Raw genomic sequence first — 22,544 nt, 5'->3', positions numbered from 1 at the left:
AAAGGCAAAATGATTGTCTGAGGAGGTCTTAAAAATAGCTGAGAAAAGAGGAGAAGCAAAAAGCGAAGGAGAAAAGGAAAGATACCCATTTGAATGCAGAGTTTCAAAGAAAGCCTTCCTCCGTGATCAATGCAAAGAAATGGAGGAAAACAACGGGAAAGACTAGAGATCTCTTCAAGAAAATTAGAGATATTAAGGGAACATTTCATGCAAAGATGAGCACAATAAAGGACAAAAACAGTATGGACCCAACAGAAGCAAAAGATATTAAGAGGTGACAAGAATACACAGAAGAACTATACAGAAAAGATCTTAATGACCCAGATAACCATGATGGTGTGATCACTCACCTAGAGCCATGGAGTGGGCCTTAGGAAGCATCACTATGAACAAAGCTAGTGGATGCGATGGAATTCCAGCTGAGCTATTTCATATCCTAAAAGATGATGCTGTGAAAGTGCTACAGTCGATATGCAAGCAAATTTGGAAAACTCCACAGTGGCCACAGGATTGGAAAAGATCAGGTTTTCATTCCAATGCCAAAGAATTCTAGGTTAGCAACATTTTTTTTTCTTTTGGTATTTAAATTATGTCATTCTGCTGTTTTCTGGCTTCCATTTTTTCTTACTGAAAAATCAGATATGTGTTGTTGCTCCTTTGAAGATAGTGCATCTTTGTCTGCTTTCAAGAGTTTTTCTCTTGATTGTCAGCAGTTTTATAATGACATGCCAGATGAGGTATTCTTTGTATTTATTTGATTGGGGTTCACAGAACTTCCCTAATCTATAGGTTGATATCTTTCATCAGTTTGGGGAAATTCAAAGCACTGTCTCTTCAAACATTGAAATGCAGCTTTCTCTTTCTCCTCTCCTTTCGCAACTCTAATCTAATTATATGTATGTTAGACCATTTGACTGTGTCCTGCACATCTTACTGTCTGTTCTTCTATAAAAAATCTTTTTTTCTTTCTGTGCTTTCTTTTGGATATTTTCTATTGATTGTTTCCATTCAGTAATTCTGTCTTCTGCCATTCAGTTCAGTTCAGTTCAGTCACTCAGTCGTGTCTGATTCTTTGTGACCCATGGACTGCAGCATGCCAGGCCTCCCTGTCCTTTACCAACTTGTGGAGTTTACCCAAATCATGTCCATTGAGTCAGTGATGCCATCCAACCATCTCATCCTCTGTCATCCCCTTCTCCCGCCTTCAGTCTTTCCCAGCATCAGGGTCTTTTCCATCAGGTGTCCACAAAGTACTGGAGTTTCAGCTTCAACATCAGCCCTTCCAATGAACACTCAGGACTGATCTGCTTTAGGATGGACTGGTTGGATCTCCTTGCAGTCCAAGGGACTCTCAAGTCTTCTCCAACACCATAGTTCAAAAGCATCAATTCTTTGGCACTCAGCCTTCTTTATGGTACAACTCTCACATGACTACTGGAAAAACCATAGCTTTGACTAGATAGATCTTTGTCAGCCAAGTAATATCTCTGTTTTTCATACGTTGTCTAGGTTGGTCATAGCTTTTCTTCCAAGAAGCAAGCATCTTTTAATTTCATGGCTGCAGTCACCATCTGCAGTGATTTTAGAGCCCCCCAAAATAGTCAGCCACTGTTTCCCCATGTATTTGCCAAAAAGTGATGGGACTGGATGTCATGATTGTAGTTTTCTGAAGGTTGAGCTTTAGGCCAACTTTTTCACTGTGTTCTTTCTTCCATCAAGAGACTCTTTAGTTCTTCACTTTCTGCCATAAGGGTGGTGTCATCTGCATATCTGAGGTTATTGATATTTCTCCCGGCAATCTTGATTCCAGCTTGTGCTTCTTCCAGCCCAGCGTTTCTCATGATGTACTCTGCATAGAAGTTAAATAAGCAGGGTGACAATATACAGCCTTGACGTACTCCTTTTCCTGTTTGGAACCAGTCTGCTGTTCCATGTCCAGTTCTAACTCTTGCTTCCTGACCTGCATATAGGTTTCTCAAGAGGCAGGGCAGGTGGTCTGGTATTCCCATCTCTTTCAGAATTTTCCACGGTTTATTGTGATCCACACAGTCAAAGGCTTTGGCATAGTCAATAAAGCAGAAGTCGATGTTTTTCTGGAACTCTTTTGCTTTTTCGATGATCCAGTAGGTGTTGGCAATTTGATCTCTGGTTCCTCTGCCTTACCTAAAACCAGCTTGAACATCTGGAAGTTCACAGTTCATGAATTGTTGAAGCCTGGCTTGGAGAATTTTGAGCATTACTTTACTAGCATGTGAGATGAGTGCAATTGTGTGGTAGTTTGAGCATTCTTTGGCATTGCCTTTCTTTGGGATTGGAATGAAAACTGACGTTTTCCAGTCCTGAGGCCACTGCTGAGTTTTCCAAATTTGCTGGCATAATGAGTGCAGCACTTTCACAGCATCATCTTTTAGAATATGAAATAGCTCAACTTGAATTCCACCTCCTCCACTAGCTTTGTTCATAGTGATGCTTCCTAAGGCCCACTTGACTTCACATTCCAGGATGTCTGGCTCTAGGTGAATGATCACAGCATCGTGATTATCTGGGTCATGAAGATCTTTTTTGTTCAGTTCTGTGTATTCTTGCCACCTCTTCTTAATATCTTCTGTTAGGTCCAGACCATTTCTGTCCTTTATCGAGCCCATCTTTGCATGAAATGTTCCCTTGGTATTTCTAATTTTTTTGAAGAGATCTCTAGTGTTTCCCATTCTATTGTTTTCCTCTATTTCTTTGCATTGATCACTGAGGAATGCTTTCTTATATACCCAGTGATACAGACTGAATATCTGTATCCACCAGCATATTCATATGTTGAAGTCTTAACCCCTAGTGTCATGATATTTGATGAGGGGTGGATTTTGGAAGGTGAATAGGTCATGAGGATGGATAACTCATGAATGGGATTAGTGCCTTTATAAAAGATGCCTGGAGAGTTCCCTGGCTCCCATTTACCAATTAAGGTGCATCACAAAGAAGGCTGTCTTCACACCTGGATGTTGGCTCTCAGTGGACATTGAATCTGCCAGGACCTTGATCTTGACCTTCCCAGCCTTTAGAACTGTAAGAAATCAATTTTTATTGTTTACAAATATCCAGTCTATGCTATTCTGTTTTGGGTTTTGTTGTTGTGTTTGTGTGAGTGTGTGTGTGTGTGTGTGTGTGTGTGTGTTTGGCTGTACAGCACGGCTTGCAGGACCTTATTTCTGTGACCAGGGATTGAACCTGTGCTCCAAGCAATGGAAGCATGGGATCCTAAACACTAGACAGCCAGGGAATTCCCTATGGTGTTCTGTTAAAGCAACCCAATCCAGTCTGCTGTAAATGTTATCTAGTGAATTTCAATTCAGTTCTAGAATGTCCATTTGTATAAAATCCTATTTTTTACTGAAATTTTCTATTTTTACCCATTCTCTCTTTTATCTGCACAGTTATTTTAAAGTCCCCATCTGATGAGTCCAATATCCAAATCATGTTTTTGTTGACTTTTTGGTTATTTAGTTCAGGTTCATTTTGTTTTTAGCATGCCTCATGATTTTTGATTCATTGTTGGATCATGCAGATTAAACATTATAGAAGCTCTGGATAGTATTAATCTTTCTCCAAAAAGGTTGATTTTTCTTCTTAAAGTCAGGGTACTGGAGGGTCACCTTGGCCCCACTAAGGCGTGTTTTAAGCTTAATTAGAGGTGGCGTATTCTAGTTTTGCCTTTTCTTCTAGAGCAAGTTCTTATCCCGGCGGTGTTGTCCTTTCTCCTGCAGTAGGGCCTTTGTTTCTAGGGTGTAAACCTTCTGAGGCCTCAGGTAAAAGCTAAGGGTGATGCCCTGGTGGCTCAGACAGTAGAGTGTCTGCCTGCAATGCAGGAGACCTGGGTTTGATCCCTGGGTCAGGAAGATCCCCTGGAGAAGGAAATGGCAACCCACTCCGGTTAAAAAAAAAAAAAAAAAAAAAAAGCTACGGGCGTTTCCCAAGGCCTCTCCACCACGGTCGGCTCCAAGCTCTAGCCTCCCCCCAGCTCTCTGTGTGCTTGTGCCGTGTGCTCCGTCATGTCTGACTCTTTGTGACCCCGTCACTAGCCTTCCAGACTCCTCTGATTTCCCAGGCAAGAATGCCGGAGGGGGTTGCCATTTCGTTCTCCAGGGGATCTTCCCCACCATGGATCGAACTCATGTCTCTTGCAGCCCCTGCCCTGGCAAGCGGACTCTTTACTACCGTGCCAGGGGTCGCTGTGCGGAAGTCTCTCTCAATTTCCTGCTCTCTCAGTTATTGTTTTCTTCTGGGTTTGTTGGAGTCTGACTATGTTCACGTACAGCTTAGGAGTCAGTTAGCCACTCGAGAGAAATTTGTTCACAAATTTTTGGCTCTTTCTCTTTGGCTTCCTTCTCTCCAGTATTTTGACCCTAAGTCCCAGCCACTGTGTATTTTCAGTCCAATAAGATTACTGCTGTCTTCATAGGCTCAGTTCTTCTGAGCCACAATTTGGACAATCCACTGAAAAAAAAAAAAAATCTGGATGGAGTTCCACTGTGTACTTCGCTTCTCTCAAAGACTAGTCCCCTCATTTCCTCACTGGGTTAGTTACTTGCTAACCCCTCAAAAGATACTTTATATATTTTATCTAGTTTTTATGGTTTTATTTCAGTGTAAATACATATTTGTATTTTCACTCATATTTGGGGTCAGAATCCTCCCCATTTATGTCCTGCAGGGCCTATATGGCCCCATATATCCTCCTTCTAGTCCCCTCTTTCCTCATTTGAATACAGCCACATAGGCCTTCATTTTGAATGCTTATTCCCCTGTATTGAACTTGTCATTAACCTTTGCTTTTAGAACTCTTGTTATGGTCTAAATGTTTCTGTCCCCCCTAAATTCATATGTTAAAATCCTCATGCCCACTGTGATGGAATTAGGGATGGAGGTGCTTAGATCATAAGAGTAGAACCCTCATGAATGAGATTAGTGTGCTTATAAAAGAGACCCCCACAGCTCCCAGTCCCTTCCACCATGTGAGGACAGAAGTTGGCAGTTGGCAATCTAGAAGAGGGCCTTTGCCAGAACCTGACCATGCTGCTACCCGTATCTTAGATTTCTAGCCCCCAGAACTATGAGAAATATTTCTATGGTTCATAAGCCACCCAGCGTGTGCTGTTTGGTTACAGAAGCCTGAACAGACTAAGACATCTTTAGATTTCGCCCTCTTTTGTTTTTAATAAATTTATGCCAATTCACTCATAGCTCAATGATCATTAGTTGCCTTTATATAAAAGCTCCTCCCCCCATCATCCCATATGTTTTATTTTCATCATAACACTTACAGTATCTTAAATTGTCTTGATCTTTGTTCACTGTCTTATTGTTTATCTCACATTTACACCAGTTCCTGAGCAGTGTGTGGCATATTAATAAAATTCTCAGCACATAGCTATTGAGTGAGTTATGGAAGTGAGGATCAAGAAACAAGGAGTACAGTAAAGGGTAAAATAAATTCCTAGCTTGTGGTGGAGATAGTCTGTTTATACAGAAACAGAGTCCAGGAGACCCAGGTTAGGTCAACCCTCTTCCCACTGGCTGGTGGTTTGTGTCTTTTGTAAAGTCTGACTTGCCTAACACAGCCTGAGCTGGCCAGGTTCCCAGATTTTGCTTCTTGGTCACTGTGATTTCAAGATAGGCACATATACTCCTCCCTATCTCCAGAGGCAATCTGTGGCCGGGTGCAGGGTTTCCTCAGTGCAGGCTGAGAGACAGGCAACTGCTGGCTTCCCTTAGCAGATGGTCAATTTTTAGCCTTAAACTGGCTTAAAATAAACTCTCATTTGTTGTCTGAGTACACGCAGACCCATTACTGAACACTGATGACTCTGATGCAGTGGTTAGGACTCAGTGCTTTCACTGCTGAGGGCCCAGGTTCAATCCCTGGTTGGGGAACTAAGATACCACAAATGGCATGGCATGCCTCGCTCCCCACCCCCAACTCCCCTCAAAAAAGTAATGACCCTTAGTGGCTTTTCAAGAACTTCAGGTCTCTAGCCTGCCTGAGACTTACCTACGCTGCTACTGCTGCTGCTAAGTCGCTTCAGTCGTGTCCAACTCTGTGCGACCCCATAGACGGCACCCCACCAGGCTCCCCCATCCCCGGAATTCTCCAGGCAAGAACACTGGAGTGGGTTGCCATTTCCTTCTCCAATGCATGAAAGTGGAAAGTGAAAAGTGAAAGCAAAGTCGCTCAGTTGTGTCCGACTCTTCGAGACCCCATGGACTGCAGCCCACTAGCCTCCTCCGTCCATGGAAATTTCCAGGCAAGAGTACTGGAGTGTGGTGCCATCATCTGTTAAGGAACATGTACATTTATCTGGTCTACCCTGGACTATCTTAGTCAATGTTCAAAGTTGGCCATAGCCTTAGGACCACATGGAGCTTCCCTCGTAGCTCAGATGATAAAGAATCTGTCTGTGATGCAGAAGACCTGGGTTCGATCCCTGGGTCAAGAAGATCCCCTGGAGAAGGGAATGGCAAACCACTCCAATATTCTTGCCTGGAGAATTTCATGGAGAGGAGTTTGGTGGGCTACAGTCCATGGAATCGCAAAGTTAGACACAACTGAGTGACTAATGCTCAGGACCACATTATAGCAGTAGCTTGAGGAAGTTTTGGCAGAAATGTCAGGAACATGCTCTCATTTCTAAAAACAGAGGCCTGTGTCAGCCACAGTGAGCAGTTGGTACCCCCAGAATATTCTTAGTTTCAGCAGTTCCTTATGGAGTCCATGAACCCCCACCCAATTTCTCAGGTTCTAGTTATGTCTTGTTGGTCTTCACTGCCCATTTGTGGGTCAGGACAGCAGAAGCTGCATTTGTGAACATGGATGACTCGTGGGGATCACATGTCCCAAGCTGCCCTGATTCCCCACCATGGTATATCGGCAGGGTGGGATAAAAGTGCACCACACCAAGTGAGAGGCCAGGGGTTCTGGTTCCAGGCTGGCAAAGTTCATCCTGGGCAGGACATTTAACCCTCCTGTGCAGAACTGTTACCATCTCTGCCATTCTTCAGTGAGAACCCAACTCAGGCCTGATGCATAGCTCAAATGACACAATAGATGTGAAGATGCTTTGGGAAGGTATCTCTCTCCTGTGGAGGAGGGGGGACTAGTGAGAAGTGAAACAACCATTCCCACCTATAGTGCTGCTAAAGATGCTGCATGCAGGACAACAAGCCAATTACCGAGACACAACCAACCTGAGGCCTCAGCATGTTTTGCTATTTCCTCCTCGAAATGTGGGTTTAAAATCTGGCTCAGATACAAAGGGTTTCCCGGTTTACTCATAATATTGGTTATAACTTTTTGAATCCCATATTGCGGGCCAGCCACTTTATTTCTAATCTTCACAATTATACTTTACATTAGAGTTCCTCCTCTGCCTTCTCAGACGAGGAGGCTCAGAGAAATTAAAAGATTTGTCTAGTCTGCCAAGAGCTAGAATAACGGGCTCTTTCTTCTGGAACCAGTGCTCCTAACCCTGATTCAGCGCTGCCTTCCTCTCTGGGTAAGAGAAGCTTCTGAGGCAGATGGAAGGAAGCAGGGAGAAGTGCAAGAAGAGGTTCTTGGATATCGGAATACACCTTATCGTGTAAGGCTCACCTCTACACATAAAGTTTTTTCTTTCAAGTCACAGAACGGGTGACACAGTCTACCGGCCATCTTGGTTGTGGCAATCACAATCCTTTTTTTTTTTTCTTTTGGTGACGGACAACCAAAGAAATTAGGCAAAGCGGTCCTCCCCAGGGATCTGAAGGAGCGCCAGGGACGCCCAGCGTCGCCCTCTCGCCGGCCGAGGTCCGGGGCGCGGGCCCTCAGAGCCGGGCGGCTTGCGCGCTCGGCGCCCAGCGGCGGGTGCGCGCGGCGGGAGGGGTTCGGAGGGACCCAGCCGGCCCCGCCCCGCCCCGCCCCCTCATTTAAATACGCGGCGCCGGCGGGCACGTCGAGCTCGCCGCGGACTCAAGATGGCGGCGTGTGGACGTGTACTGAGGATGTTCCGCTTGGCGGCGGCGCTGCCGCTGCTGCTGCTCGCGGCGGACGGCGCGCAGAAAATCCAGGGCCCGGGCGGCCACGGGCAGGGCCCGGGCCCGGGGAGCAACCTTCTTCCCCTCGGAGCGCAGCCGGGAGGCGGCGTGCTGCCGGGTCAGCTCCTGCTGCCTCAGTCATCTCAGTTGCAGCAGCAGCCGCAGCAGCAGCAGCCTCAGCAGCAGCAGCCTCAGCAGCAGCAGCCGCCGTTCCCCGCGGGCGGGTCTCCGGTCCGGCGGGGCGGAGCAGGGCCCGGCGGGGCTGGCGGGGGCTGGAAGCTGGCGGAGGAAGAATCCTGCCGGGAGGACGTGAGCCGTGTGTGTCCCAAGCACACCTGGAGCAACAACCTGGCGGTGCTGGAGTGCCTGCAGGACGTGCGAGAGGTGAGGCGCCGGGCGCCGGGCGCGCAGGCCTGGCCGCCGCGGACGCCGGGCGGCCTGGGCAGCCGCTGACGCCGCGGCCGCGCCTCTCGCTTCCTCTGCGCGGCCGCCCGCTCCCCGGCGCGCTCCGGGGAGGGGACCCCACCCCCAGCCCTCACTCGCTCCCGGCGGGGGTCTGGGACGCCCACCCCGGCTCCCGGCCGCCGGCGGCCGAGGCCCAGAGCGAGTCTATGTTTGCTCCGGTCTTTTGTGTGATGCTCTAAGCGCGGTGGCTCCTCGGTGAAGACCTGTGTAGGATTTTGCCCCTCTTTTCGGTTTGGGTAATTTGTAGCAGCTCTTTAAAACGTGAAAGATGGTTGGCGTACTTCAGCTGGTAAAGAATGCCCTTCTGTTTATTGGCAGTAGGTAATGTTTAGACAGCTCGAGTTCTGTTCTGATGTGTATTGTAGTCTGCAGCCAGATTTACTGTCTTTACCCTATTCTTCTGTAATTCAAAAATTCCTGTTATTTATCAGCTGCTGAAACTAATATATGCTTTTTTTTTTTTCCTTCACGTCTTTTGGTCAATTTGTAATGAATCCCAAGTGGTCCCAAAGCTTGAAAAGTTGAGGCAGCGTTTGAAGCTGGGCTGTGAGGTCTTTGCTTTCTGATCTTTTTGCTTGTCTGACTGTACCTCTTAATGCCGTCTTGTTTTGATGTTCTTTGATGCCATTCAGTTTAGTAACACAGAATTCTCTAGATTTAATGCTGCAGACCTTAAGTGCAATTTTGACAGTTATCAAAGTTTGGGAGCAAATCTGGTAGGGACACTTTTTCCAACGTTTAAACAAAGGCCCCAAAGTTGACATAGAATGAAACCACTGCTTGATACAGTTTTATTTGGAAAATTGTTATCAGAGTTGCCTAAGATGTTCATGGTCACAGGAAGACCATTGGTTTGTAGAAAAAGGCTAGTCTTGGCAGTTTTTCCCCCCTTATCCCACTTGATATTTGCTCTGGTAGTCCATACAGAGTAATTCACAAGAGGAAAAGATATACATGCTCAGGGGACAGAGAGAAAGGAAATTTCTGGAGCCACCAGAAATGTGGAGCCTTAGATGACTTATCTACAATTTGAAAATTAGAAAAAGAATCCCTTGTTCTTGATTCGTCACCTACTCCTGTAGTCAGTACAGCTAAGATTCTTAACTGTGTCAAGCTTCTTGAAATTTTCTGTTTGGCCTTTGAGGATATAAAATACATGCTGTTCTCTCAAACTAGGATCGTAATGTTGAAGACCAAACATTTGGTGAGTAGTTTGTGGCAGAAACAGGATGTTATTAGGGAAAGTGGCCCTTTCTAGGAGTACCTCTTTCTTGACATGTATTAAGGACACGTGGATTCTGTCACTCACAGGAGCAGTGTTCCTTTGTCATGCCTGTAGAAGTGTGCAGCAGCATGTATGATCCATAAATACCAGATCTGAGCACTTTTGGAGTGGGTTTAGCTAGCTAGATACTGTATTTCTTGCATTGTTTACTGTAAAAAACCTGGCCTGAAAGTGCAGGTCCTGTAGTTCCACCTTTGAGTGTAAGACTCTCAGCAGGGATATTGTTTTGGTAACTACATTTTCCTTCCTTTCTGGGGATGTTATTTAAACTCTTTGAAGGTAGTTACTAGGTCTTGTACTTCCTTTGTAGCTTTCCAGAGTACCTAATTCAGTGCCTAGACTCAGTAAATAGTGTTGACTGATTGAAGGTGAAGTAAACTAATGGAGTCTGTTTTATGGAAGAAAAGATGTCATGTAAATTGAAAGAGGGGGCTTTTGGAGGGCAGGGGTTTATTCCAAATTTCCAGTTGTTGTTTTTTTTTCCTCCTATTTTATATACATAAAAATTGAAAGAATAGTACCATGAACAACTATATATATTCTTTAAGAGGTGGAGCTAGTTTTAAACTACTTTTTTTTTTTTTCCTTTAAAGACAGCAAAAAGAAATTTTACTCCACTTAGAGAATTAGTTAAATCTATGCATTTGAAAGCATATAAGAAGAAAGTGAACTAGCTAGGCACATTTGAAATGGAAGTATGGCACGTGTTTCTTATGTGCTTTTTGGTACGTAGGACTGTTTGATAGGAACGCAGACATTTGTGCTTCTTTATTCCTTTGGATACTTATTTGGGGGAAGATTGTTCTCTGTGTTCTTGCTGTTAGTATTTCGAAAATGCAAAGCATATGACTATTTGAATGGTAGTGTGGTAAACCACATTTTTATTTTGAAGTAGCATGGATATATGGTGTTAGGTTAAGTCTTAAGTTCAAATATTTTAAGGTTCCCTTTAGTGTTCAAAGTTATGTATTAATTCACTTACAGAATCTATTTGAAGGTATTTATGGATGGCATCACCGACTCGATGCACATGAGTTTGTGTGAACTCCGGGAGTTGGTGATGGACAGGGAGGCCTGGTGTGCTGCGATTCACGGGGTTGCAGAGTCGGACATGACTGAGCGACTGAACTGAACTGATAGTTACCTTTAAATAATTTCAGTGGATACTTACAGTTTGTCTAATGTATGGTATGCCAGCAAATTAAAATTTTATGTGAAAACTGTAAGTTAAACAGCATATAGACTAAGGTTAGTTCACAGCTTTTCTATTTTTTGGTTACTATTTTGAAGATACATGTTGTGGGGGATTTTTCTTTCTTTTTTTTAACCCTCTCAGATGAGTCATGCTTTTTAAAAGGTCAAGTATACCCACTGGGCCTGCTGTTACATAGTGGGTATATTAGCAGTAATGATGGAATAGTAGTCCTGGTTATGTGTGTATCTCTGTATGTAGTTAATAGTAGTTCTAGTTAAAAAAACATATAACTAGTTCACATACATATACTTTCTAGTATAAGTAAAAGGAAAAATACATCCTGGGCTGTTCTGGCAGTTAGAGGAAAAGTAATACCAAAGGAAGAGAAGGTACTGTTGTCTAGTTTAATGTTTGATAAAAAAGACATGCTTTATGTTGAGAGTAATTTTAAAATACTTTACATATTTTTGGCTGAAATGGCAGAAGTTTCACGTGGAGATGTTGATTCTTTAGAAGTTTATTAGTGATGTGCATAGTTTTTGTTGTTAGATTTTTTAAAAAGGAACAAAAGCTTTCTAATACATGAACAGAAGTAGCGAGAATAGTGTGATGATTCCCTGCCCCGTACGTATCCCCCAGCTTAAACTGTCCCCACTTCGTTTAATCACAGGGCTTGGGGGAATGGCGTATTTTAAAGCAAGTCCCAGACACTATGTCATTTCATTTATAAAAACTTCAGTGTAAGTCTCTGATAAGGACTTAAAACAAGATAAAACCAGAACCTGCTTGCTATTTTTTAGTATTTAGAAGTATTATGGCGACTTCCCTGGCTGTCCAGTGGCTAAGACTCCCTGCTCTTATGTAGGGGGCACAGGTTTGATTCCTGGCTTGAGAACTGTGCCGCACAGCTAAGCCAAAATAAAAGCATTAAGAGTATTTCTTCTGAATTTCTTGGTACCTTCTTTTGATATATCAGTTTCAAGTTATACATTTTGACCACTTTCTATGCACAGAGTGAATGCTTTGTAAATATTTATTTAAGATGGACTATAATATGTATATTTGGAGAAGGCAATGGCACCCCACTCCAGTACTCTTGCCTGGAAAATCCCATGGACAGGGGAGCCTGGTGGGCTGCAGTCCATGGGGTCACTAAGAGTCGGACTCGACTGAGCGACTTCACTTTCACTTTCCTGCATTGGAGAAGGAAATGGCAGCCCACTCCAGTGTTCCTGCCTGGAGAATCCCAGGGACGGGGGAGCCTGGTGGGCTGCCATCCATGGGGTCGCACAGAGTCGGACACGACTGAAGTGACGCAGCAGCAGCGGCAGCATAATATATATTGGAGAAGGCAATGGCACCCACTCCAGTACTGTTGCCTGGAGAATCCCAGGGACAGAGGAGCCTGGTGGACTGCAGTCTATGGGGTTGCACAGAGTCGGGCACAACTGAGTGACTTCACTTGCACTTTCACTAATATACGTTGAAGAGGAATTACATTACAAACCGTAAACCTGCTTTGACTCGTGGGTGAACATTTTCTTTTTCTATTCTTAGTCTTTCTCTTAACTGTGTCCTAAGATAGTAGGCCACAGTATCTGTATTATTTATCCTGTGAGGTGAATAGTGTTATCTTATTATCTTAGTTGAGAAGCAGACTCAGAGAGATGAAGTAAGTTGTCCAGTGTTATAGCCTGACCTAAGTGGTAAGGCTTGTATTCAGAAAATTCTCTCTGACGTCAAAGATTGTATGCTTTCTAATCCTCCATGGATGATTGCAGCTAGGAAAGTTAGCATATGGCTATTGAGAATGCCAGGGGTTCATAAATGGACACAAAGTGAGAAGAGCAGCCTGGAATTAGAATTCTGTTTTCCTCACTACCAAGAACAGTTGGGTAGCAGCAGCATCTTAGCATTGCAGTATTGTATAGATTTCTCAGGTGGACAGACCGACATCATTAGACAAAGCTAATTACTAATCTGAGTCCATTACAAGTAGAGTTTCTGCTTCATGAAAAGATTTTCAGATTCTGTGTTACCTTCAGCATAACTTGTATAATGGAAGAATTTAGATGTATCCCCCTACTATTTGTATTGAATCAATGGAACACCACGAAGTGCAAATTAGGACTAGAGCTGGCACCGCTGTTAACTAAATGTAGAACTGCTTCTCCGTTCCATTCATGCAGTGCCACTTTATGCTGTTTCTGTAGTGACTCATGTACCAGGCCCCTGCTCTCTCATCCCAGGCCCCTCCTGTAGGTTCTGGATGATTACTGCATCCAGCCATCGGATAAGAAAAGAGAAGGTAAGAGGACTGCACTCGGGCCTTCCAGGCTTGGACTGGGTTTGGAAGTGTGTGTGTGCTCAGCAGTCGTGTCCGACTCTGCAGCCCCTATAGACCGTAGCCTCCCAGGCTCCTTTGTCTGTGTGATTTCCTGGGCAAGAATGCTGGGGTGGGTTGCCTTTCTCTTCTCCAGGGGACCTTGCTGACCCAGTGATTGAACCCGTGTCTCCTGCGTCTGCTCCATTGGCAGGCGAGTTCTTTACCACTGAGCTACCAGGGAGAGCCAGTCATTTTACCACTAAGGTTCAGTTTCCTCCTGTGTACAATTTAGTTTTCGAGATCCCTTTTATTTGATCTATATGAGTTGTTTCCTGTGTATTCTGTCTGTATTTATAGTTTGTAGAATTTATGTGTGTACCGTCGTGCTCATTCATGGGTGAAAATAGTGAAATGAATAATGCAAACAGCAATTAATCCAAACATTGTTTGATTTTAGGATATATTATGATTATTTTGTTTGAGCCAACATGGAATTGCCTCCTGTGCTGACTCTCAGTGGTTGGAAGCAGTCTAACCTCATAATCAAGGTGTGATTGCTCGGTTATGCGCTTACCATAGTGGAAGAGAACTAGTATTTTAAGACACCAGCATTGCTTACAGTTGGTTTGATAAAGGGGATTGTGATCAGGAAACAGTTGTATAAGAGAGTGTTCATCACTGCATGTTACATGGGCAGTGAATCCTTTAGAGCAATGAACAGAGCACAGAACTAGGATTTAGACTTGGATGGATCCCAGCTCTGCTACTCTTGGCTTAAAAATCAGATCACCACTTTTTTTTTACCCTTAAGTAGGAACAACAGACTGGTTCCAAACAGGAAAAGGAGTCCGTCAAGGCTGTATATTGTTACCCTGCTTATTTAACTTCTATGCAGAGTACATCATGAGAAATGCTGGGCTGGATGAAGCACAAGCTGGAATCAAGATTGCCGGGAGAAATATCAATAACCTCAGACATGCAGATGATACCACCTTTATGGCAGAAAGTGAAGAGGAACTAAAAAGCCTCTTGATGAAAGTGAAAGAGGAGAGTGAAAAAGTTGGCTTAAAGCTCAACATTCAGAAAACGAAGATCATGGCATCTGGTCCCATCACTTCATGGGAAATAGATGGGGAAACAGTGGAAACAGTGTCAGAGTTTATTTAGGGGGGCTCCAAAATCACTGCAGATGGTGATTGCAGCCATGAAATTAAAAGACGCTTACTCCTTGGAAGGAAAGTTATGACCAACCTAGGCAGCATATTCAAAAGCAGAGACATTACTTTGCCAACAAAGGTCAAAGTCAAGGCTATGGTTTTTCCAGTAGTCATGTATGGATGTGAGAGTTGGACTGTGAAGAAGGCTGAGCACCGAAGAATTGATGCTTTTGAACTGTGGTGTTGGAGAAGACTCTTGAGAGTCCTTGGACTGCAAGGAGATCCAGCCAGTCCATCCTAAAAGAGATCAGTCCTGGATGTTCATTGGAAGGACTGATGCTGAAGCTGAAACTCCAATACTTTGGCAACCTCATGCGAAGAGTTGACTCATTGGAACAGACTCTGATGCTGGGAGAGATTGGGGGCAGGAGGAGAAGGGGACGACAGAGGATGAGATGGCTGGAGGGCATCACCAACTCGTTGGACATGAGTTTGAGTGAACTCCAGGAGTTGGTGATGGACAGGGAGGCCTGGCGTGCTGTGATTCATGGGGTCGCAAAGAGTCGGACACGACTGAGCGACTGAACTGAACTGAGGGACAGTTAAGTAGTGACGGGCAGAGCAAGAGGAGAAGGGGACAACAGAGGATGAGATGGTTGGATGGCATCACTGACTTGATGTGCATGAGTTTGAGCACACTTGGGAGTGAGTTGGTGATGAACAGGGAGTTCTGGCGTGCTGCAGTCCCATGGGGTCGCAAAGAGCTGGACACGACTGGGCGACTGAACTGAACTGAGGGACAGTTTAACCCTGTTGTAAGTGAACATATACGTGATTTCCGTTTTTTCCTTCCAATTTTATTTTATTGTTTGTCCCACCACATGGCTTGCAGGATCTCAGTTCCCCAACCAGTGGGAACTTGGGCCATGATAGTGACAGCGGCAAACTCTAATCACTAGTTCACCAGGGAACTCCCTACATGAGTCCTTGAATCTGATGTGCTTGTTATATTTTTCTCTTTTAACATTAAACAAACTCTGTGACCATTGAAGTAGGCAATGATAGCACAGACCACTTGAAATCATCTTGCTTACCACATATGCTTTGGAAGACTGGCTTACCACTTAAGATCCTTTCAGCGCTGGTGCTCTGTGATTCTGTCAGTGTAGGACTATGAGACGTGCAAGGGAGTCATAAGCGCAGGCGAAAAGGAAAGGTGCTTTGAGAAATTAAAGGGACTGTACTGACTCAAGTAGAGAGTTTGAGAATTTTTTGAGTCCAGATTATAAAGGGTCTTGCTTGCACCACTGTTCTTCAAGTAAAGCCCAGAAACGGGGTGTGTTTTTATCCCAACCTGAGATAAAATATTCCTGCAGATAATTGAGTTACTTGTAAAATAGCACTGTCACTTACGCAATGAAGTTTTTAAGAAGTTTCTTGATAAGAATGCTTTCCCGTAAACAGGTGCTTAATAATTCATTGTTCTTTGGAAGACAATAAAGAACAGTCCAAGAGATGAGATGGTTCATTCTCTTTGTACGTTTCTTCTAATGTGTTCAAAACAAATTTCATCAGCAACAATCTGCCCAGAAAACTTCTCTTGCTTATATGAGAAATGTATTTTAAAGAGAAGCCGTTAAGATGACTTGTTTAATGTCGTGCAAAGTAATTTCTCTTCCTTCAGCAAACATTTATTGAATGCATACTGTGTGCAACTCACTGTGCCTAGTGTTAAAGGCTACAAATATATGATAATAGTAGCATTTATCGAGGGATTTTTGTTTGCCTTGTTCTAAGGGACAGGATGTTTCCTAGGTGTTATGTATCTCATTTAATCTTATGAAAAATATATCATTAGTATTATTTCAATGATGACTATTTTTTTAAATGAGGGAGCTGCCTCTGGGCCGGTAACTAGTGAAATTAAGACTTGAAAGCAAGTCTTGTCCAGCTGTAAAATGGCTCATGCCCCTCCGCCATCCCTGTGGTAGTCCAGCGTGGTAGTCACCAGCTAAATGCAGCTGCCGAGCCGTGGAAATAGGAGCAGTCTGAGTTGGGCTGTGCTGTAAGTGTCAAATACACACTTGATTTTGAAGACTTTGCACACATAGGAAAATAAACTCTTTCAGTTTTTGTGGGGGCACGTGCTGCACACCCTGGGGGATCACAGTTTCCACACCCGGGATCAAACCCCCGCCCTCAGCAGTGAAAACGCGGAGTCCTCACCGCTGGACCACCCGGGAGTCTCATCTCTTTTTACACTGATTACTGTTCACATGAGAGTATGCTGGGTATATTGAGTTAAAAACATTATTAAAGCCAGTTTCACTTTTTAATTTTCAATGTGACTACTAGAAGACATAACATATGTGGTTTCCATTATATTCTTGTTGGGCAACACCAGCCTGGAAGAAGTAAAAGATATCTTTATTAAGACCATAATGCAGGTTATAAAGTAGTAAGTGCCATAAGAGAAGAATAAATTAAATTCTATGAGCATATGGTGGAGAAAATGGTTGGGAGAATCCAGTTAAAGCCCGTCAGTGCGTCTCAATCTTAAATTGGTTGTTCATATCATGAAATTCTTAATTTAGCCACCTTAAAGTGCCTGCTGATCTGCTTAATGGATGGATGTCATCTTCCTCATGCTGAATTTATGAGTTGTCAGGGGTACAATAGCTCCTTCAGAGTGAGAGGAGCTAAACTCATAAAACTGGGAGTCAGTAAGTGACTCATCTTTATTTGGTTGAGTTAGATATATTTAAAACTTAAAAAGAATCTCAAGTGATGGTCCTCAGAACTGTGCCAGTACTTACCCTTGTATCTGCATTAAAATAGAGTGTGGAGAACTAGAAGTGTGGACTGGAATCTAAAAACAGTGTATTAAGAGAACCAGACATTTATTTTCACTCAGCTTTAATAATTTTACTGAAGTTAGAAAATTAGATCAGTTGCATGGTGCTTACAGTAACCTATAAATTCTCCTGTTGAAGGATTGAATAACATTATAACTCTATGTAGGGAGAGTCATAGTGAAAATGGGTACTGGATCTATATCCTTGTGAAATAGAACAAATTCTTTAAAACATTTTTGTGTTCCTTTAAAAACAAACAGAAAACATATGTGATGCATACTTTAAATCATAAGATAAACAGCGAAGTGAAATATGTGAGAGAAATTAACCAAGGGAATGTATGTATGTTATAAATCAGTTCAAATGCAGAATTACAACAAAGAAAAAAGAATTTAAAAATCATGTTTAAAGAAAATGCTCTGATGTCTAGAAAGGTTTCATTTGTAATTTAACTTGGAAAGTCACTTACAGAACTTCCGCCGTTCCCACGCCAGCCAAATCAGCTCTGTAATGTGATAAACAACATAAAGTCAATAAAAACTTTGAGAAGGAAAAGGGGATGTAATGGAGAGTTTTAATCAGGCATAGAGTCCACCATTTGTTAATTAATGGCCATCTACTGAGCATACCTGCTGCACATGAAATAATCTGTCAAGGCGCTTTTATCATGTGGGGCTTTTCATAGGAGAAGCTGTGGCGTGAGCGGAGTGAGCGGGAAAAGAGTGGATTCTGAAACTATAGTCCGGATTCAAGTCCTCACTCACCTACCACCTACTGTGACTTTGGACAGATTTCTCTTCAACTTCACCTTTCTTATCTGTAAAGTTGAGGTATAAAACCTACTTCCACAGGGTTATGATGAGAATGAAAAAAAAATTTTTGAAATATTCATCAAATTGTACTTGCTCATCAGTGGTCCTTTGTTGTTGCAGATGACACCCTTCAAGATATGGCTGTACGTTCACTGTCTTAAGAGAAATGTGAACTGTAATGAGCCGTACCTTTTATATAATCCATCCAAGACTTCTTCACAAAGGCTGTAGTTGAACTTACCTGAAGAGCAGTAAGGTCAAAAACTTACTGAGTCTTCACCAGGAATTTAAAATGGATACAATTTGAGGTTGTGGAGGCAAAGGAGTGAATTCCCTGGGTGAAGGAATTCAGTTCTACCAAGTGTTCTTTCATTTTCTAGGCCTAAATGATGCCTAAATTTGGGATATACTGCCCATCAAGACAAAGGAAATCTCTGTTCTCTGATGTGAGAGGGGAAAAAAACATTCTATTCCTAAGACAGTACTGCTTGAAACATCCTCGCTCTGCAGGTTGGAATGACTAAATAGCTGTTTTATCAGCTGAGAAACAGAAGGCATTGATCCTTATCTTTTTGCCCTTTGTTAAACCAGATAAATATAAAAATCACGTAAATTTTCCTGAAAGTTGACAACTTTGCAGAGGGAAAGTAAAATGTAAGGACTTATAAATTGCTAAAGTGGGAACATTGGCTGGCCTTTGAAACAATCTATATTAAAGTATAAATACATAAGTTACTCATACATTAAAAACAGCACAAGGTATTTTCAGTATGTAAGCTTTCTTTCTGATGTTATTAGGTAGTAGAGTTAGTTGTGAATAGTTTCGAAATAGCTAGAATTCCACAATCTCTTTTTAAAACTTACTTGCTAGATTAAGATGTGACTGATGTGTATAGATAAAAACTTTTAGTGTGTAGAATTGCTGGTTTTCTTTTTTTAAATCATTATGAGACGTTTCAAGAATTTATAAGGTTGTCTTGGTTTTCAGCTTGAAAATATTATCTGATGCAGGAGAAATTAGCAGTGAAAGCAGAAGTCAGGAGATGGATATGGTTCCATCCTCTTTAGGAAATAAATTTGGTCTCAGGTTGCTTCTCTGTTCTCCAGCTCTGCTTCCCACTAGCTCCCTACGTGACAGCCTACTGTTTGCTTCCCCTCCCCCGCCAAGTAGTTCATGGCTTCCAGAGAGTACCAGGTTACAGCTGTTGAGTTTACAGGCTTTTCATGTAAATACTGTTTGTTGACAGAGATTTTATATGCAGTGATTTGAGTAGTTTCAGCCCCAGACTGTTGCTCGTTATCTTTCCCTTGGCACAGCCCACTGTCCCTCCCCACTACCAGCTCTCCTTTAAGCACTGTTTCCTGGCTTGTTTTTACTAGCAGTTTGAACCATTAGAATTACTAATGTTTGAGATCAAACCCATCTGTCCTAAAGGAAATCAGTCCTGAATATTCATTGGAAGGACTGATGCTGAAGCTCCAATACTTTGGCCACCTGATGCAAAGAACGGACTCATTGGAAAAGATCATGAGAACTGACTCATTGGTAAAAACCGTGATGCTGGGAAAGATTGAAGGCAGGAGAAGGGGACGACAGAGGATGAGCTGGTTGGATGGCATCACTGACTGGATGGACATGAGTTTGAGCGAGCTCTGGGAGTTAGTGATGGACAGGGAGGCCTGGTGTGCTGCAGTCCATGGGGTCACAGAGTTGGACATAACTGAGTGACTGAACTGAACCAATCATATTTGATTTATAAAAAGCAGCTTCATATGGTTCAGTCAGTTGTTCGTCCTTGTTCAGATTTTGAGTCAATAGTATCTGCTTCTGTGGCAATATTCATTGTTTCCTTTTGTATCATCTTAAAGTATTGTGTTAGTCAGTGGTGTCTGGCTCTTTGCAACCCCATGGTCTGGAGCCTGCCAGGCTCCTCAGTCTGTGGGATTCTCCAGGCAAGAACACTGGAGTGGGTAGCCATTCCCTTCTCCAGGGGATCTTCCCAACCCAGGGATCAAACCAGGTCTCCTGTATTGCGGGCAGATTCTTTACCAGGGAGCCATCAGGGAGGTCCATCATCTTAATATCAAGAGTTAAGAGCAAGGGGATCAGAGAAGTTTAGTCATTGTGGTGTAGGACTTTCACCTGGGACGTCTTCCTGAGGTTGTTTTCCCCAGCTTCTCCTTGGGTTTATCTGCCCCTAAGGTTGAAAGACGGGAACCAGTGTAGATTGTTTTATACCTTACTCGTTTATTTGTGAAATATTTATGAGCACTCACTATATGGGTAAATTAATAAATAGCATGATTTTTTGGCATTTAGAAAAGGTGACTTGAGAGTTTTGTTTCTTAAAAAATAATGTATTCTGAAAAACTTCTCTCACAATAGGGGAGATGTGGAACTAGGTATAAATGTCAGAGGACTCACCAAATACACGTGCTTTTAAAAAACTGAATTACTCTGAGTTAAGTTGTGGACTAGTATTTAGTTTATGGAATGCTTGTAATCTCATTTGGAGCTCTTGATAATGGTATGTAGTGGATAGGACAGAGGTCGGCCTAATTTTACAGACTGAAACACCGCAAGAATCAGATGGGTTGTGATTTGCCCAAGTCATGTAAGTATTAAGATATGGAGCTTAGACTTCTGAACTCTTTTGAAGTTTTAAATTTTAAAATCCAAGTCTTTAAAAACTTAAAATCTTTTTTTTTTTTTGGTTGTTGTGTATTACCACATTGTTCTGATAATTTTCACATTAACATAAATGATATGTTTTCATATTTTTAAAAGTATTTTTATAGCCCATTTTAATGTAAATATGCCAAGGAATAGTTGAAAACATACTATGTGCTCCTATTCCTCAAATCATAAAGGGATTAAATTGCTTGCTGCCGTCTTGGTCATGAGGCTCTGTTCTTCACCCTCCTCTCCCCTCCAGCGATGTGGCTGGGTTTCCCCCCGTCTTTCATTTTGCGTTATTACTGTTGCTGTATCTTTTAGGTTGAAAGATCTTTTCTTCTGTGGTTGTCGGCCTGCTATTAATGGCAACTGTCCAGTGTATCTTTTATTTTAGATGCTCTGGTTTCATCTGTAGAAGTTTGATATGGATCTGATAGAGACCATTTCTGTCTTCCTTGTGTTCATATTTTCCTTTAAGACCTTGAATGCTTTTTGTAACAGCTGTTTTAAGGCGTTACTTGCTCATCCCGTCATTGGTCATTTCTTGGTCTTTTTCTACTGATGAGTTTTTCTTCTGGCATCCACATTTCTACTTCCTGCCTTCACGGTGTTTTTTCTTTTTGGCTGGGTGTTGGTCATTGTGTGTTTTACATCTCTGCTGCATTTTGTTGAATTCCTAAAGAGTGTTGGCCTTTGTCTGGCACACAGGTTGCATGCAGATCAGTTTGATCCTTTTGAGACTTTTAAACTTTGTTAGGGCAAGTCCAGAGCAGCCTTTAGGCTAGGCCTAATTTGATCTCCTAGTGAGCTGCAACTCTCCTCAGTTTCCCAGCTTGCTGGTGGGAACGCACTCCCTGCCCTGGGTGAGCTTGGCTTCTCAGTGTCTCATTTCCCACTGAAGGCGCAAAGGATACAACTTGACTCAGGAGATCCCGTTGACTTTCTCCTCGGCTCTTTGTACAGCTCTCCTGTCCATTATCCACTCTGTTTTGCAAATTTTGGCCACCTTGGAGCCCCTGCACTTTGACCTCTCTGCTCATCAGTACCCCGAGTCTGCTTGGGTTCCCCCTCCCTGTGCTGCCGCCTGGAAACCCCTTCCTGGCAGTAAGCTGGGAAACCGGCAGGCTCACGGTGTTTCCCTTCTCTCAGGCGTTTTAGGCTTATGCTGCCTGTTGGCCGATGACTGAAATTTATTTCATATATTGTGCCTAGTTGTTAATTACTACGATGGCGTTTTCTATGGTAATTAATCCTTCATGAACTGGAGTAGAAATCACCATCCCTTGAGTTTTAACTTATAACATATCAAAAGGAGATTAGGAGAATTTGTTAGAAAAGGAGATTGAGAATTATTTATTAAATTGCAAATGTATCTTTTGACAATTCTGCTTCTGAAAATTAATACATAACAGTATGGTCAATGTGTAAGAGGAATTAAATTGAAGCTTTTTTTTTTTTTTCGTAATAGCAAATAATTGGAAGCAACCTCAATTGGAAGCAACCTAACACCCTTCAATAAAGGAGTGATTAAATAAATTACTGTGCATCATTACAATGAACTATTGTATTGCTGTGGAAAAGAAGCTCCTTATGTCACGTATGGAAAGATCTCCAAGATGTGTTACTAAATTAGGAAAGTAAAGTTATTGCTTGGTATAGTATACTACTGTTTTTGTAATCAAATAGGAAAAATAAGAATACAAGTATTTAT

General features: G+C 42.7%; 1 protein-coding gene across 1 annotated transcript in view; it reads left to right on the top strand.

Moving 5' to 3' along the window:
- The window catches only part of GLG1 (golgi glycoprotein 1), a 121,655-nt gene continuing 107,068 nt past the window's right edge, over nt 7,958–22,544 (top strand). Inside the window, exon 1 of the mRNA XM_018061700.1 lies at nt 7,958–8,445. Coding sequence (XP_017917189.1) covers nt 8,002–8,445 — 444 coding nt within the window. The 5' untranslated portion in view covers nt 7,958–8,001. The remainder of the gene's footprint in view (nt 8,446–22,544) is intronic.

The sequence above is a fragment of the Capra hircus genome, chromosome 18 (genome assembly GCF_001704415.2).
Source record: "Capra hircus breed San Clemente chromosome 18, ASM170441v1, whole genome shotgun sequence".
Classification (NCBI taxonomy): Eukaryota; Metazoa; Chordata; class Mammalia; order Artiodactyla; family Bovidae; genus Capra; species Capra hircus.
The sequence above is the reverse complement of the archived record's forward strand: the minus strand, read 5'-3'. Positions and strand labels throughout refer to the sequence as shown.